Source organism: Mus caroli, chromosome 8 (assembly GCF_900094665.2).
Source record: "Mus caroli chromosome 8, CAROLI_EIJ_v1.1, whole genome shotgun sequence".
In the NCBI taxonomy this organism is placed as follows: domain Eukaryota; kingdom Metazoa; phylum Chordata; class Mammalia; order Rodentia; family Muridae; genus Mus; species Mus caroli.
In genome coordinates, this window is record NC_034577.1 from 9,714,228 (window position 1) to 9,729,667 (window position 15,440).

Genomic DNA, 15,440 nt, shown 5'->3' on the forward strand with positions numbered 1-15,440 from the left:
AGCAGAAGCCAGCAGGAGCCAGCTCCCACATAAGGTGGACCAACTTATGGACACAAGTGTGACCTGGCTCAAGGAGTGAGGTCCAAAGACTCTTGGGACAGGCTTTGTTGTGGATGTTTGGAAACCACTTCTACACTATTCGGTCAAAATCACACACAAGATAAGGCTGTCTCACTAGTCTGTCTACCTGACATTCACAGAGCCCCTTCTGTTACAGGATACTAGGCACAGCAAGAGAAGCGGGGGAGTTTACTTCTGTGCCCACAGAGCATCAAGTATGAAATGCACTGAACGTTTAAACTACCACAACTCAGCACCTACGTCACTTAGACAAGGAGTATGCGGTCTCCTCTGGGAAGTGGAGCAGATTACGTGCATCTCTTAAACCTGTTGTGTTGGGTAAATANGTTCTAGATATAATCTTAGCCGTATTAGCATATTCTGATATACAGCNCCCACATTCCAGCATATTGGGCAGAGAAAGGGACCTTGAGGGATGGAGCTGTCTGTCTGTCTGTCTCCAACATGCTACTTACCTGGTGAGGATGCAATGTGGCAAGGGCTTGCTTGCTGTCACTACAGAGGGTCTTTCTGTTCCTCCAAGACAAAGACCAGGACCTTGATGTGCACAGGTAGGTATTTGTGCAACCAAGAATAAAGGACATCACAACACCAGGGAAAATATTTTATTTACTATATCTTAGTTTTCAGCATTTCTGTAACATGCACAATTCAAGTGTAAAGAAAGCACAATTGTTTAAAAAGCCTTTATCAATTACTGGTATGTCGCAGCCTATTGACAATCCCGTAGAACTTATTTATGTTTGCTTGTCTATTTGTTTTACTGTGTGAGTACATGTGTGTGGGGAGTACATGCATTTCATGGCACATGTGTGGAGGTCAGAGGACAGCTAGAGCAGTCACTTCTGCCCTCCACCACGTGGCTCCCAGGGACTGAACCCAGGCTGTGCCTTCACCTGCTGAATCATATCACTGGTCCTTTCCCTGAAGAATGTTAAATCTTAGAAATAAGAATGTATTGCAGACCTTCAAGATTTAGTTCTTTGTATCTATAAACTTCTCTGAACAGAAGTTAGCTACAAGTCAGGAACCCACAAAGCCTGGAAGGAAATTGTTTTCCAGGTTTTCACTAAGTCAGTTTGGTTACNTATGCTCTCAAAGATGACCCGGTTGTCCCTTGACAGACCTGCGCTGACAGGCCACTAGTGATGTCATCTCACGCACCGAGGGGCTGGCTTGTGGAGACTGGTTTCCAGTTCCGACCCTTCACCTCCTGTGAGGTTCCTGTTCATTAGCAATGTCCACCTCGTAGGGCACGCATACCTCAGAGCTGCTTCCTACCCCAGGAGCAGGCCCCAGTACCAGGAGCTGCCCTANAGCACATATGGGGCATGCTTTCTGTGTTCAGACATTGACAAGTCCCCTGTCCTGAAGTGGGCCCAGCATATCTGCCCCATGGCCCTGTAGGCTGGGCAGCAAGGCACGCGTGTGACACCAAGTCTTGGCAAGTGTGAGGTAGGGTCAGCACAGTGATGTTCGAAGCTTGACACCAGATGAGCAGGTAGGATCCAGGCCCTCTATGCCTGTGTGCATGAGTGCATGCTGACCAGGTAAACACTGGAAAAGCAGATGGTGACACGGCATAGACCCAGGCGCAGACAGGTGAGACAGGGCTTTGGGTGTGGATTCCTTCTGGATGACGTATGTTTGCTTCCAAATGTATATGGCTTTCGAAGGGCTGAACACTGGGCACTGAAGACATCTTAGACAGGTGACGGGAACTGGTGCATCTGATTTGCAAATCTAATTCATCACTCAAAAAGAAGTGTTTCTCATGGAAAACGTCCTTTTAAATATAAAATATATTAAAAAAATAAGAAACTTCTNAGGAGGCAGCATCCAGGCCTATAGTGATAACCTCATTAGAAGTGAACTGGCCTACCAGCTTGTTAACAGTTGGATATGAACCTGCTGGACCTATCCTGTGCCAGCCACCCTGTGCAAACTGCAACAGTCTCTTCTAGAGGAAATGAAAGCAAAACATCTAGTAAATCTAGAGATTTGATAATTCAAAACTATCCATCTTGAATACCAAGATTAAAAGCAGTGGGCTCTCAGGCAAGGCCACCTTCATGAGGCATGTGTTTAACAGCTTGGACTTGTATAAAAGATACGTCATTCTGAGGACACAGATGCCGCTTTGAAGCATAATTGTAACATGATTCCAGTTTGGAAACGGCTGGTGCTCCCCTTAACGTGAGGAGCTGGACAGCGAGCTCTCAGCCCTGCGAACAGGGTCTATGTTGCTTTCTCTAAAGACAAGTCATGCAGGCTCCTCAAGCACTAGCTCTGTCCAGGTCCCCGGCGTCCCGAGGCGCTTCTGTGTGTCTGCACGCCAGCCACTGCAGCCTTTAAGCAGAGGAAGGGTTTGCTTCATGAGTGGACGAGGAAGACTCGGAGGTCAGCGACAAATGCACACAGCAACCCACGCAGCTGTCTCCTCCAGGACACGCCCATCCTACCCTCCATCCAGCTTTTCCATCTAGAAAGGGCCTCGTCTCCCGCCTGTGACCACTGGCCGTGCGTATTCTACAAAGTCATCTATAAGGACAGGCCATGCTCCTAAAAGGGAAACAAACAGATTTTTAAAATAAGTCTCATGCCAGTATTTTTATATTAAAAATATTCTTTCCCCATTCTAACATCTAAAGAAACAAAGGAATCTGAAGCTTATGCAACTTGTGTCTGATCACATGACTCGCTGAGTCACTTCTGCTCCAGGAAATAGGGTGAGTGAGTGGTGGGTTTAATGTCCTCAAGACCACATTCACTGACCACGCCTACATGGTGGCTTCTCAGGCCTCAGCCAATTCATAGGCAGTCAGTTAGACTCTGCGGATGGGAAGGAAGCAATGCCCGGGAGCACTAATCCCTAGTCATGGGTACTCTTCCTCTGACTCCTTACCAGAGACCCCAAGTCTATCCAGTGCAGAACACCACAGCTCANGGGCTCCTCCGCTGCACCGGCACATGCTGCCTCTCATGCTAGCTGGCTTCTGGCAGACAGTCATGGCTCCTGAAAACCAGGCTATCTATATTCAACTATCTCTTCGTTTCCACATGCTCTCGTTAGGCACTGGCTATAAGCTCAACATTGAGCGGGGAAGCCACAGAGATGAGGGACAGGATGTGAGACAGATGCTGTCAGTGACAGGTGCTGTCCACAGGCATGAGGGATGAGGGTGTCCTGGACAAAATCTTGGAGCTACACCTAGAGGGGAGAGCGGCCACCTGGACCAGACGCCTCTCTTGGGGAGCAGTGCTACTGTGGGAGGATGTCTCTGATGTGAGGTTCTCTGGCATCAGGGAAAATATGTCTAGACTTATGACAGCATGTGCAAGCCATGCTACCCAGGTTTGACGTGGCTATAGGGGCTGACAAGGCAGTAAGCCAGTACACTGCTCTTAACTCCNGTGGGTGGGCGGCCCTTCTGGGTCAGTGTCTGCCCCGCACTCTGGGGCTAGTCAACTAGCATCCGTAGGGTGTGTGAGCATCTCTGGTAACCCTGTGAAATCCTACAACTTCTAGTACCTTCTTCATCGTAGTTAGACAAATCATCTGCAATCATGTTTCCAAAATCTAGGAGAAGGTTCCAAGTATCCCTTGGAATTGATCTTTTGTGATGCTCCTAATACATAAGAGAAAAACATCCACCAGGTTAAGGTTCAGATCTCAGCTCTCAGATATCACAGTGGGCAGGGCGCACTGCATCAGGAAGCGGTTCTCCTGAAAGCAGGGAGGAGCGCAAACGCAAAACCATCACAAGGAAAGGCAACGGACGTCCATCAACGGTACGTGCTAGGNGCCGTCTGTCCAACTGAGGAAGACCGAAGGATCTAGAAACACTTTACACTGACAACTGTACATTCCTGCTTTGGTCACACAGAAGGCCAGTCTCTACATGTCTTCACCCTCCCCACTTCCTCAGCACAAAACTGTTAGGAGGAAAGGACTCGGGACAANATGGAGTCCTAGTTCTCCTTGTCTTATTCCCTCAGTTATACTTGCACAAGTCAAGTGTTTCTTGAGTGGGATAGTTGTTTAAAAATAATCTCTGTTTCTAATATTCTACTTGTATCAAAAACATAGACTAATACAGTGCCCTTACCACAGAGAGGCAAGTTCTGGGGCGAAGCTGGGCCCCCAGGGCTCCCTCTCAGCTGGTTCTCCCCTGATGGCCTGCAGAGTACTCATCAACTCAAACTTAGTACTGTCACACCAGCTTCTACATGCCAATGCACACGTGTAATTGTGCAATGAACGGCTGCTAAGCCTGCTACATGTATGTGTGCATGCTACCTTAACACTCTTTTCACAGTTCTCTTTTTCTGTGCACGTGTATAGGNCAGGGACCACCTGTTGTGGAGGTTCTCTCCTTCCACTGTGCAGGATCTGGGGATTAAACTATGGTTATCAGACTTGGTGGCAGATAGCTTTATCTGCTGAGCCATCTTGCCAGCCCTTGTCTTAAATTTTTCTTTCTTTCATTTTTTGGAGGCCTACTTATTTACTTTATTCTTGGAGAACTTCATATAGTATATTAAAACACTAGATTGTCAGTGGTCTATAGAGTCTGTCCTCCCCTGCCAACATTCAGTCTGAGAAATACCCAGCTGACATCGATCTGACTGCCCTGCTCGGTCCTCTGTCCTCTTGGGCAAACAGTCTCATTCCTCCAATCAGTGGACACTGGCTCTGCTCTGGCATTCTGCTGTGTCCATGATGTGGGGGGTGGGTGACACCTTCTGATTTCTAGACCTGTGGCCGTGGAGCTCTCTGGAGAACATCTCTAGTTTGGTATTACCCGAGATGAGAACCTGGTGAAACAGGCCAGTAATCCTGGCTACTTACTAGGCTAGGCAGGAAGATCCCAAGTTCAAGACCTGCCTAAACTGAGCAAGTCAAACAAAAAGTGAGCTGGGCTGTAGTTCAGTTGTAGAGCANTTGTTTAGCATGTAGGACGCCATAGGCTCCATCCCTGGTCACACAATGAGTGAAGGAGGAACTGGGTACTGGGTTATCAGCCACTGAATGTCCCAGAAGTACCATGGCACGTGATGGGATGAGCCCCTGGACACGAAGCCCTTCTCGAGGCCACTGAGATGTGCCTNCCCTCCACAGACCATGCTCTGTGAATGCTATCACTAGATCAAACAGAGAGGGGAGTGAAATGCCCAAAGCCTCCAGTCTTGCCCATGAGTGCATGCTGGCTGGGGTCATGGATTGAGTGAGACAAGTGCTCCCCACCAGGCCACGGGATGTGCTGTGGGAAGCATGGCCTTCTTTCACTGTCGAGACGGTGTGAAGGTCTGGGTAGCCCTGCTGTCACCAGGGCTGTTGTTTGTGGACCCAAAACATGTTCTTGCACACTCTACTCACTTCAGAGAGCTCACAGCTAAACTGGCTGTCCCTACAAGACAGGGTCTAGCACAGCCAGTGTGCCTGCCTCAAGGCACCATGAAAAAGCCCCCTGTCCTTCTGTATGGGGCAGGATACGTTTTTAAAATAGTGTCAGATTACATACACACATGGTAGCAGGGCACCACTAGACAAGATCCAGTCCACCCTAGAGTCCAGAACAATGTGCTAAAGTGTGGTTCTGGCATGAAGAACTATTGAGTTTGGAAGTCTTCAGAGGAGACAGCAGGATAGGAGCTGCTGAGATTTACAGCTGATGGACAAACAAACTTTGGAGCAGCTCCCATTGGCACCTTCTGTGCTGTGGCTCTCTGTAAGCAGCGAACCTGTGCGGCCTCCTGCTTGATGCCTGATGCTTCTGTGCTCACACTCTAACCTGATGCTTCTGTGCTCACACTCTAACCTGATGGCTGTGCTCACACTCTAACCTGATGCTTCTGTGCTCACACTCTAACCTGATGGCTGTGCTCAGTCTTAGCTATTTAATTACTTACTTACTTTTGTTTTTTGAGACAGAGGCTCACTATGTCACCCTGGCTGGCCTTGAACTCACAGAGATTTGCCTGCCTTGCCCTCCTGGGTGCTGGGATTAAACGTGTATACCCCCTACGCAGAGCCTAAATTTTAGCATTTTAAACAAGAAAAGCTTCCTCTTGGTTGGGCACAAAAGGTAAGAAACAGTCACTTACCAGCAGAAATGTGTTCCAAAGATCTAAAAATTTAAACCTTCCAGACAATACTAACTTCCAATATGCAACAGCCATTTCTAAATCTGGCAGAGAGAAATGGGAGGTGAGGGGAGAAGGGGGAGGGGGAGGGTAGAGAGAGAGAAAAGGGGAGGGTGATTAATAAATCCCAGTCTCTTTTTCTTTGGGATAGAAGTAATTACTTGGCGATCCTCCCCAGCGGTCACAGGAGAGCTGATCTCTATACAAGGGTTTCTGGAAATGGCATGGAACCCAATTTTATGAATCTGAAGAAATTTCTTAGGGAGCACTTGTGTATTACTTGGACAGGTAAGCANTTGTCTCCAACTAACCAGTTTTGGAGACTTGCATTCCTCGTGTATCAGATTTCACTATGTGCCTGATGCAGCTAGGGCTGTCTGTCCTAGAACCATCTGANCCCAAGCAAGCTGGACAGTCAGGGGACTCTGAATTTCTCACAGCACAGTGAAGACAAATNTCTACACAGAGAAAACCATTTCCACTACCACAAAGATTTAAAAAAGTTTAGGTTGTTTCTCCATCAAAGCCAAAATCCTCTTGCTCAACTAGAAAGCAGTGATTTCTTCATTTTAAAACAAATCTGTGCTGTAAGGTATGTGTTTAGTGGAAACTGAACTGTGGGTTTCAAGGAGGCACTGGAACAGGCTCTCCAGTCAGACCTTTCTGGAACAGCAGTGTATTCTATAGTCTTTGCACATTGNTTAAGTACTTCTTTTTATATGCTAAGGAATAGCATATGAAGACACAGGAAGGTTATCTCTAAGCCTGACCAGTTTCAATCATGATGAATACTGCTCATCACAGGTGATAAAAAGACAGCTATATTGAAACAGTCTCCTAATTATATGTATGCCTGTCTGTCAGATAAAGCCATGTGGAACACAGGCTGACAGCTGTATTAAGGGACAGATTAGTTTAAATACAAAATACACAATGAAGCATTTTTCTAGACTTTCTTCTAAATCTGATTTGATCCCCCTTGGGCAGGTATTATTAATGTCAGTGTTCTAGTTTGAGATTTTCAGGCTGATCATCACCAACACTGATAAACTAGATACAAGGGTAGCAACCAACACTGGATAGGACTCTCTCTAGGGCCTTACAGAGTATGCTGCAGGCCTGAGCCAACCTAAGCACGCTGGAGCTCACTCAGAAAGGATGGAATCAGAGAGGTGCAAGGGAAGGACTTGCCTGGTGTCACCTATGGGACCCACAGTGTAAGGTTCAGATGTTTAGTCCTGTTCTGCTTCTAAGTCTACATCCTTCTCCCTCGGGAAGGACACTAGGTGAGANCTACAGTCAGCTCATCTTCACGGTGTAAAGCACTCACAGTGGGAAACAGAGGAAGAAGGAGCAATAAAGTCTCACGGCGTACTTCATAATCTAGTTGCGTCTGAGTTAGTTTCNGTCCTAGAGCCNTTCTTATAAAGTCCCTTAGCTGAATGTGCAAGAGTTATGTGACTGAAGGTAAGCATTCCAACACTTAATATTCCTGTAAAGATGTCACACTATTCAAGTGAGCTCGGTCATTTGGAAAAGAATGACTAAAAAAATCCCAGACTTGGGACTGAAGTTGGGGCCATAGTTACTTTGGTATGAGGATGTTTTAGCATTAATTTCTTTCTAGGAACTTCAAAATAAAGGTCCATTAAGAAAATGCTAGAAGGTAAGGCTAGCGAGAACGTACATGTGTGATGCTCCACAAGACAAGAAGCATCCTCTGTTCAAAAAGAAAAAAAAATAGTATAAAACTTTGTTTCCTCGAAGATTGAGANTCTCAAGCCAGCTGACTTCCCCGTGACNAGTATAACAACACGTAAGTCTGCGTTAGAACAAGGAATCAGGCCAGGGTGCAGCTTAGCACTCACGTTAGCATCTGTAAGGCTCTGAGGATGGTCCCAGAGCAGGCGCATGTGTGCTCATGCATGCATGTGTGCACATACATACTCATGTCAAGAAAAGTTTAATTACCCGCTTGCTTAAGTGAGCTGTCTGCTGGGCACAGAATAAAGAATGTTACCCCATGAAAACACTGCAGCTGGGTCAATGGCAACGAGACCAGGACTTTGTAGCCAGTGAGGGTAACTTAAGAACCCTGACTCAAAGCCACCAATACTATACACCACAGGATCCTGATGTGCACAGACACAAAACCACAAGAGAAGAAGAGAATGGGGCTCTGATGCCACTACCCATGGCAAGAGGGGCCTCTTCTAGAAAACGCAGAGCCATGTCTGCCTGTCTCTGCTGGTGCCAATTCCTTAGCAGATGAACCACACAACAAGTGTGCTCTGGAAAGACTAAACTGACAGTTCTGCATTTAATTTGCAGTCATAAAGGGATTCATTCTTTTGAAAAGGCCCTCAAAACCTTTCCTTGTATAAAAGAAACAAGCGAAAGAAAAAAGAAAGAAAAAGAAACAAACTCACTAACTTTTTGCTTTCTGGTGTTCTCAGAAATAAAAGACAGTTCTATGTTCTCAGTAAAGGAATCATTAAACTTGTTGCAGCTTTACCTGCCAGTTCTACCGTCTGAGGGCATGGAGATTAATAAAATGAAGATTAACTACATCATGCCTGCATCTTAGAGAAGGCTCCTTACCATTATAGTACACCTCTCAGAAATATTCACAAATACAAAACATAGTCCATCATATTTCCCTTTTTCTTTCTTTCTTTCTTTCTTTTTTTTTTTTTTGCGATGTTGGTAACTAAAACTATGGTCTTATGTATGCTAGGCAAGTGTACTATAAGCAAGTCAGAACCCTCAGCCTTACGTTTATAAGTTTAAAGTGGGCAATGACTTTAGAGTCTAATTTATAACATCTTTGAAAATACTAGGGAACTAAAATTCATNTGGAACACAAACACACTGAGTGTCATGGTTATATATGAGTAGCTACCTGCTGTTATAAAAGCCTGGTGTGGGACACAGAACGACAGTGAAATCTACCCACCCAGCTGGTAGCTGCAATGCCCTTAGAGAACACTGTTCACCCAGACATTGGAAAGGCTGTCCAGTTGAGTCCTTGACTCAAAAGATTCGGAGCTCTAGACAATAATTTGAAACCACTGAATTTTGAGGTGTCTTGTTATGCATAATAACTAACCCAAGCAGTGTATCTTTGGTAAGCATTAAGAATTTACACTTCTTTCCTTTTTTGTTTTGTTTTTTTTTGTTTTGTTTTGTTTTGTTTGTTTGCTTTTTGGATGCTGGGTCTCAACTATGCAGCCCTGTCTGGCCTGGAACTTGATCAGGCTGGCCTCAAACATACATCAATTGGCTCAGCTCTGCATCAGTGCCAGGACTAAAGGCTCACACTGAATCTGTGCTTACTGCTGATCTCAAAGGCACTGAAACTGTCACCGTGCAGGAAACACAACACTTCCATACTTTCAAGTTATAAGACATTATAAGACAAATTAAACTCATAAAAGTTAAATGAAATGCTAACTTCCAAAAATATTTCACTTCATTAAATAGAAGGAATCTGCTAAGATTGTATAGTATCAGTAAATATAAATGGGTTCTTCCATTTTTTGCCTTTTTTTTTTTTTTTGAGACAGGATCTTGATATAAAAGCTCTCTGACATGCACCAATCCACTTGCCTTCCAACAGCTCAGACTCTGCATATTTAAGGCACCATGCTCAGCCTCAAGGATTTATCTTCAAGGAATCTTAATGTCCCACTATTATANTAAGTTCCAAATTAGAAGGAAACAGAAAAACAAAAATAATCCCTACCACCCACGGAGGCTTTAAGCACCCTTTTCTCAAAATCACTTAACACTAAGGGATTGTTGCTTAAAAACCTGCACTAGACTTAATATTCATCAACTCCTCTAAGAATTAAGCTGCTCAGGGGAAGTGTTACAGCTCCCAGCTGGTGAAGGATAGTGTGGCCCGAGTGCACTGTTCCCATGCAGGGGCCACAGGAAGAAGAGCAGCTGAGGAAATGAATCCNGGCCGCACAAGGTGAAGTACAGCAGGCTCAGCAGGCTCAGCAGGCACAGTCCTGCTCCAAACACAGCAGGCTTTCCTTTAATCAGCCCTTGGCCTCTTTGTCTCTGAGGCACCCTAAAGCCCGAGTGAGTCCAACAGAGTCTTCTGTTACGCTTCTAGAAAACTCGAGCAATGTGCTTCTGAGAACTCTGATAACATTTAATGGGGTGATGAGGGTCTAAATTAAGATAGACTTCAAATGTAACAACTGTTTTCTCGGAAAGGAGAGAGGAAGATATAAAATCAAGATTTTTAGCTCCCAAAGTAAAAACTCAAGTCCTAGAGTAAGGATGCTGCAGGCTGGTGCACACCCTCAATCCCAGCGGCCCGGAGGCAGAGGCAGGCACATCTGGGTTTGAAGACAGCCAGGGCTACAGAGTAAGACTCAGTCGGTGTAGTACAACCAATTTTGNCTTATCCTTGCCTAGCTTACAAATAAATGAGACTCGGACTACGGTTATTTTGTGTGGCTTTGACAATCACTGGGGGTCACCTCTCATTGACTCTTCTNGCTGTAGGATTGNCTACCTCCCCAGTGGTGGACCCCAGATACTTGCTGTTTCTCCTGGCCACGTGCTCATGGCTCCTCTCCCCTGTGGCAGCGGCTTCCTCCCCCTCTCTCATTCCTACTCTTTTCCCCTCGCCTCTCCTCCTCCAACCAGGTCATTTCAAACCCACCTACTTCTAATTTCTCCAGTAACTGGCTGTCACCAACTTTATTTAACTAATAGTTTTAAATCAAGGAACAAGGTTTGCACAACAAAAGTTTGTAAAAAGACTGCCTACCCATGTTTATTACTGCATGATTCACAAAAGCAGAGTGACAGTCTCAGCCTAGATATGTCAACAGGTGAAGGAATACAAAGAATGTGGTGCACACAGTCAGTAAGCCATTCCGTGTAAGACACACAGTGCAGGAAGTCATTCCGTGTAAGTCACACATGGTGTCAGTAAGTCACTCCTGTAAGTCACACACAGTGTCAGTATGTCATTCCATGTAAGTGTAAGTCACACACAGTGTTATAGTAAGTCGTTCCTGTAAGTCACACACAGTGCCAGTATGTCATTCCATGTAACTCACACACAGTAATAAGCTAAAATCATCATGCAGGGAACGGATGGACCAAGGATCACACTGAGTGAAGCCAGCATGACACAGAAGGACAGAGTATCACAGCTGCATGCATATGAAAACATCTACTAATTTTTTTAAGAATTGGTCTGGGCATGGTGGCACTTGTCTTTAATCTCAGTACTTGGGCACAGGCAGAAGCAGGGAGATCTCTGTGAGTTTGATGTCAGCCTGGTCTACATAGAAAGTTCCAGGCCAGTCAGAGCTACATAGAGAAACACTGATTCCAAATGAAATCATATAAGTTAAATGAGAAGATGGGCCAGTGACTGAAGTGTGTGAGGACCAGGGTTTGGATTCACAGAACCCACATGCAAAGCTGGTGGGGCTGGAGAGGTGACTCAGGTTCAGAGCACTGGCTGCTCTTCCAGGGGACTCGGGTTCAATTCTTAGCATCCATGTGACAGGCAGCTCTCAACCATCTATACCCAGTTCCTGGAGATGTGATACCCTCTTCCACTTTGTGTGCACCAGGCATGCACATGTGTTGCAGCCCGTGTTAGAGAAACAGTTAAACAGCTCTAGAACCCATGGAATGCTCCAGTTAGCTCAGCCATGACGGAGTGCCTCGGAAAGGCAGGAGCTGTGAGGACTACGTGCCCTGAGGACTTGATGCTGCGGTAGGGTGTTGCTCTGCTGCTGCCCTTGGATCACATCCCTCATCNCCTCTGGGTTGTGTGAAAGCTCTAAGGGGCTTCCAGCCCCTCCCTAGGCAGNACCATTGGCACTCACAGTAGCACCTAATCTTTTCAATGGGCAGACTAACAATTCACTTACCATTCTTGGAAAGAACTTAGAGATGCAGATTAACAGCAATAACCACCACCCTTAGAAAGAATCTGGATAAATAGGTTGTTAGAGAAGCTAGGTTAAGATGCTTTTGTTGGTGGCTNTAATGCAGAAAATCTTAGGGAACAATTTGAAGTTTAGAAAGGCACACTCTTAATAGTTGCGCTAGAGAATTTTTGGTGGTTAAAAGAACAAAGAAAAATGGCAGCCGGCCAGCAATAGCTGGCGAGCCTCTCTTGCTAAGGCTGGGCTGGTGAGCAAGATGGTGACTGATTTCCTATGCTCACTGTTGCCCTCAGCTTCCTGATAAGATTTAATAAAAAACTGTTAATAAGTAGATGTACATTCTGGATTTAAAGTAAAAATAACTGACTGTTTTATATAAAAGTTTAGATTTGTGATTTTATTAAGATTTTGAAAGATTACTTTTTAAGATAAATGATAAAGTAATTGATCTTTTCTTTGAAACCAGAAATTGTAGCCTGCCAGTAAGAGAAACTGGCTGAGAAAATGCCTTTGCTTGCTTACAATTTGTTAATCTATAATAAGTTGCTTAGTTATGAATGTATGTGGGTCCTTGGGAATAATTTTTTTTTTCAAAGATTTATTTATTATATGTAAGTACACTGTAGCTGTCTTCAGACACTCCAGAAGAGGGCGCCAGGTTTCGTTACGGATGGTTGCGAGCCACCATGTGGTTGCCGGGATTTGAACTCCGGACCTTCGGAAGAGCAGTCGGGTGCTCTTACCCACTGAGCCATCTCACCAGCCCGGGAATAATTTTTATACCTGTACTATATAATGTATTTTATGTAAAAGATTGGGGAACATATTGGTTTTTTCGTGATTGTTTACTAAAAGAAAAACAGAATGTAACCATATTGTAATTTTTGTACTGCTTGAAAGATTTTGCTGGGATATACAAGCTGTGGGAGAAAAAATAAAGTTGTTGGAGCCTTGCTCCATCTACCCACAAAATGCATATGTGTGTAGATATGCAAAATGGCTAGAGCCTTGTTCCAGCCACCCAATGTGTAAATGTATGAATGTATGTGTGTGTATGTGTGAAGCTGCTGGAACTTGTCTTGCTTCATCTACTGTGTGTGCGTGCGCGCATGCGCCCCTGCTTTACACCATCCCCAACCCCACATCCCCTTCTTGGATCACTGAACATACTGCCGGAGCTGGTCTTCGACACACTTGATACGTAAGCACACATAGACAAACATTCATACACATAAAGAACAACTTCTAACAAGTGAAAAGGCTGGGAGGGTACGGCAGCCCACCTATAATCTCACACAAGGGAGCTGGAGACAGGGAAGCCCGGGAGCAAGCTCGCTAGCCAGACTAGCTGGCACTGTGAACTCCAGGATCAGTGACGCCCTGCCTCATTGTGTAAAGTGGACAGTGACCAAGGAAGACACCCGAGGTCGATCTCAGGCATCTACTTACAAACATGTGCACACATGCACGTGCACATAGGCAAGCACATATGTGCACCACATAAAAGACATTAGGAGGGTAGAAGAAGGACTTGGAAGGAAAGGGGGCCAGTTTGGAAGCTTGAATGGGAATGGCTGCCATAGGCTCATAGAGTTGAGTGCTTAACTAGTCAGAGAGTGGACCTGTTTGAAGAGACTAGGAGGATTATGAGGCGTGGCCATGTTGGAAGCAGTGAAGCCCAAGCCAGGCTCAGTCTCTCTCTCTGCCTGCTGCCTGTGAAATACGATATAAAACTCTCAAACTACTTCACCAACACCATGTCTGCCTATGTGGCGCCATGCTCCCCACCATGATGATAATGGAATAAGATTCTGAAACTGTAAGCAAGTGTCCAGTTAAATGGTCATGGTGTCTTTTCACAGCAATAGACCAGTGACTAAAGACACCCAGTAAGTGGGAAGGGGATGGGGGCAGAGAAGGTCATATTTGGTAAACATGGTCGGTGTATATTATATGCTGAATGAAAATTTCATAATGAAACCCATTATTTAATACAGTCTATATATTCCAATAAAAGAAACAGCAGCAGGAGGCTCTGCTTGTCAAAAAGATATGGAGAAAGGATCAATCGCTAACAACTGCTAGTGGTTATTGGGAACAGTTTTGAGCCTCCATTTTTNCTGAGAAGCAAACATCAGGGCTTCCCAGAGAAGCAGGTGAGCCTAGATCTGAAGAAGAAAACTTTGGTTGAGTCTTGAGCTGCCCAGCAGACACTGAAAGAGCAGCCAGTACCCTGTGGGTCATATTTAAGAGACTGGAGTCAGCCTGAAAAGCAGTCTGCTGCCTAGAGCGGGCAACTCAAGCTTCAGAAAGGATCATGACCTGCCACGCACTAGCCTTCAGGGTCACGGACTACGCCTTCAGGGTGGTGACCCATGAGCCCACAGCAATATGGAAAGCAAACATGTCCACCCTAAATCAGATCCCACTCTGAGTGCCTGAATGGCAGAGATGACAGAGGGGACCCATGTGCACAGGCTGACGGGACTGTTGCAAGATGCCTGTTGTCACGGCCTTATCCATAACACCCAAATGCACCATTACAATGGCTACTGTTCTGGCCCACATTCTGACTCTTTACCAACATCCCTGGCAACAGTCAAATATCTAATGTCACCAGGATCCTGTGGCCAATGCCTGGGTCTGCAGACATATTGCCTCAAGAACNCATGGCCTCCTTACTCTACCAGGAAGGCTTTGCAAGAGCTTTCCAGGGTACGCACTGACTGGCCATAGGTGGCCCAGCAGAAGAGCATGTGTCATCTGGCTGGCTGCTATTAAGCAAAGCCAAGGCTGGTCTCTAAGCAGGGCAGACGGGCTGCAGAGACGATGCAGTGCTCACGAGGGTTGATGACTACAAGTCCCAGCACCCACATGGCAGCTGAGAGCTGTCTGTAACTCCAGGTCCAAGAGGATGTGACACCCTCAACTGGCTTCCTGGGCACAGCACCAATGTGACTCACAGACATCCACGCAGGCAAATCACCCAAACATATGAAACAAACATGCAAAACTCTCAAAACAATTGGAAAACAAAAGGGGCAGAATACAGGAACACTGCCCCCTCCTTCCTTCCCTCAACACACAGGCTTCGCAGTTTTCTTCCTTGTGCACTTAGGCACAAGGACCAGGCCCTGTAGTGACAAGGTCACAAATGTTCTTTCGCCTCATTCACCTCTTNCCAAGCGCCTGGCCTGACTGGCGGGATGGTGGCACCTGCCTCACTGGTCTCATTTGTTACCTGAATCTCTCTTGGTTTCCATGCTGGATGAGACTGCAATC

General features: G+C 45.7%; 1 protein-coding gene across 1 annotated transcript in view; it reads right to left on the reverse strand.

Moving 5' to 3' along the window:
• Positions 1-678: 678 nt before the first annotated feature.
• The window catches only part of Dcun1d2 (defective in cullin neddylation 1 domain containing 2), a 31,532-nt gene continuing 16,770 nt past the window's right edge, over positions 679-15,440 (reverse strand). Inside the window, exons 4-6 of the mRNA XM_029480665.1 lie at positions 6,190-6,272; positions 3,614-3,710; positions 679-2,643 (exon numbers count right to left, since the gene is read on the reverse strand). Of these exons, the coding sequence (XP_029336525.1) occupies positions 2,564-2,643; positions 3,614-3,710; positions 6,190-6,272 (260 nt within the window). The 3' untranslated portion in view covers positions 679-2,563. The remainder of the gene's footprint in view (positions 2,644-3,613; positions 3,711-6,189; positions 6,273-15,440) is intronic.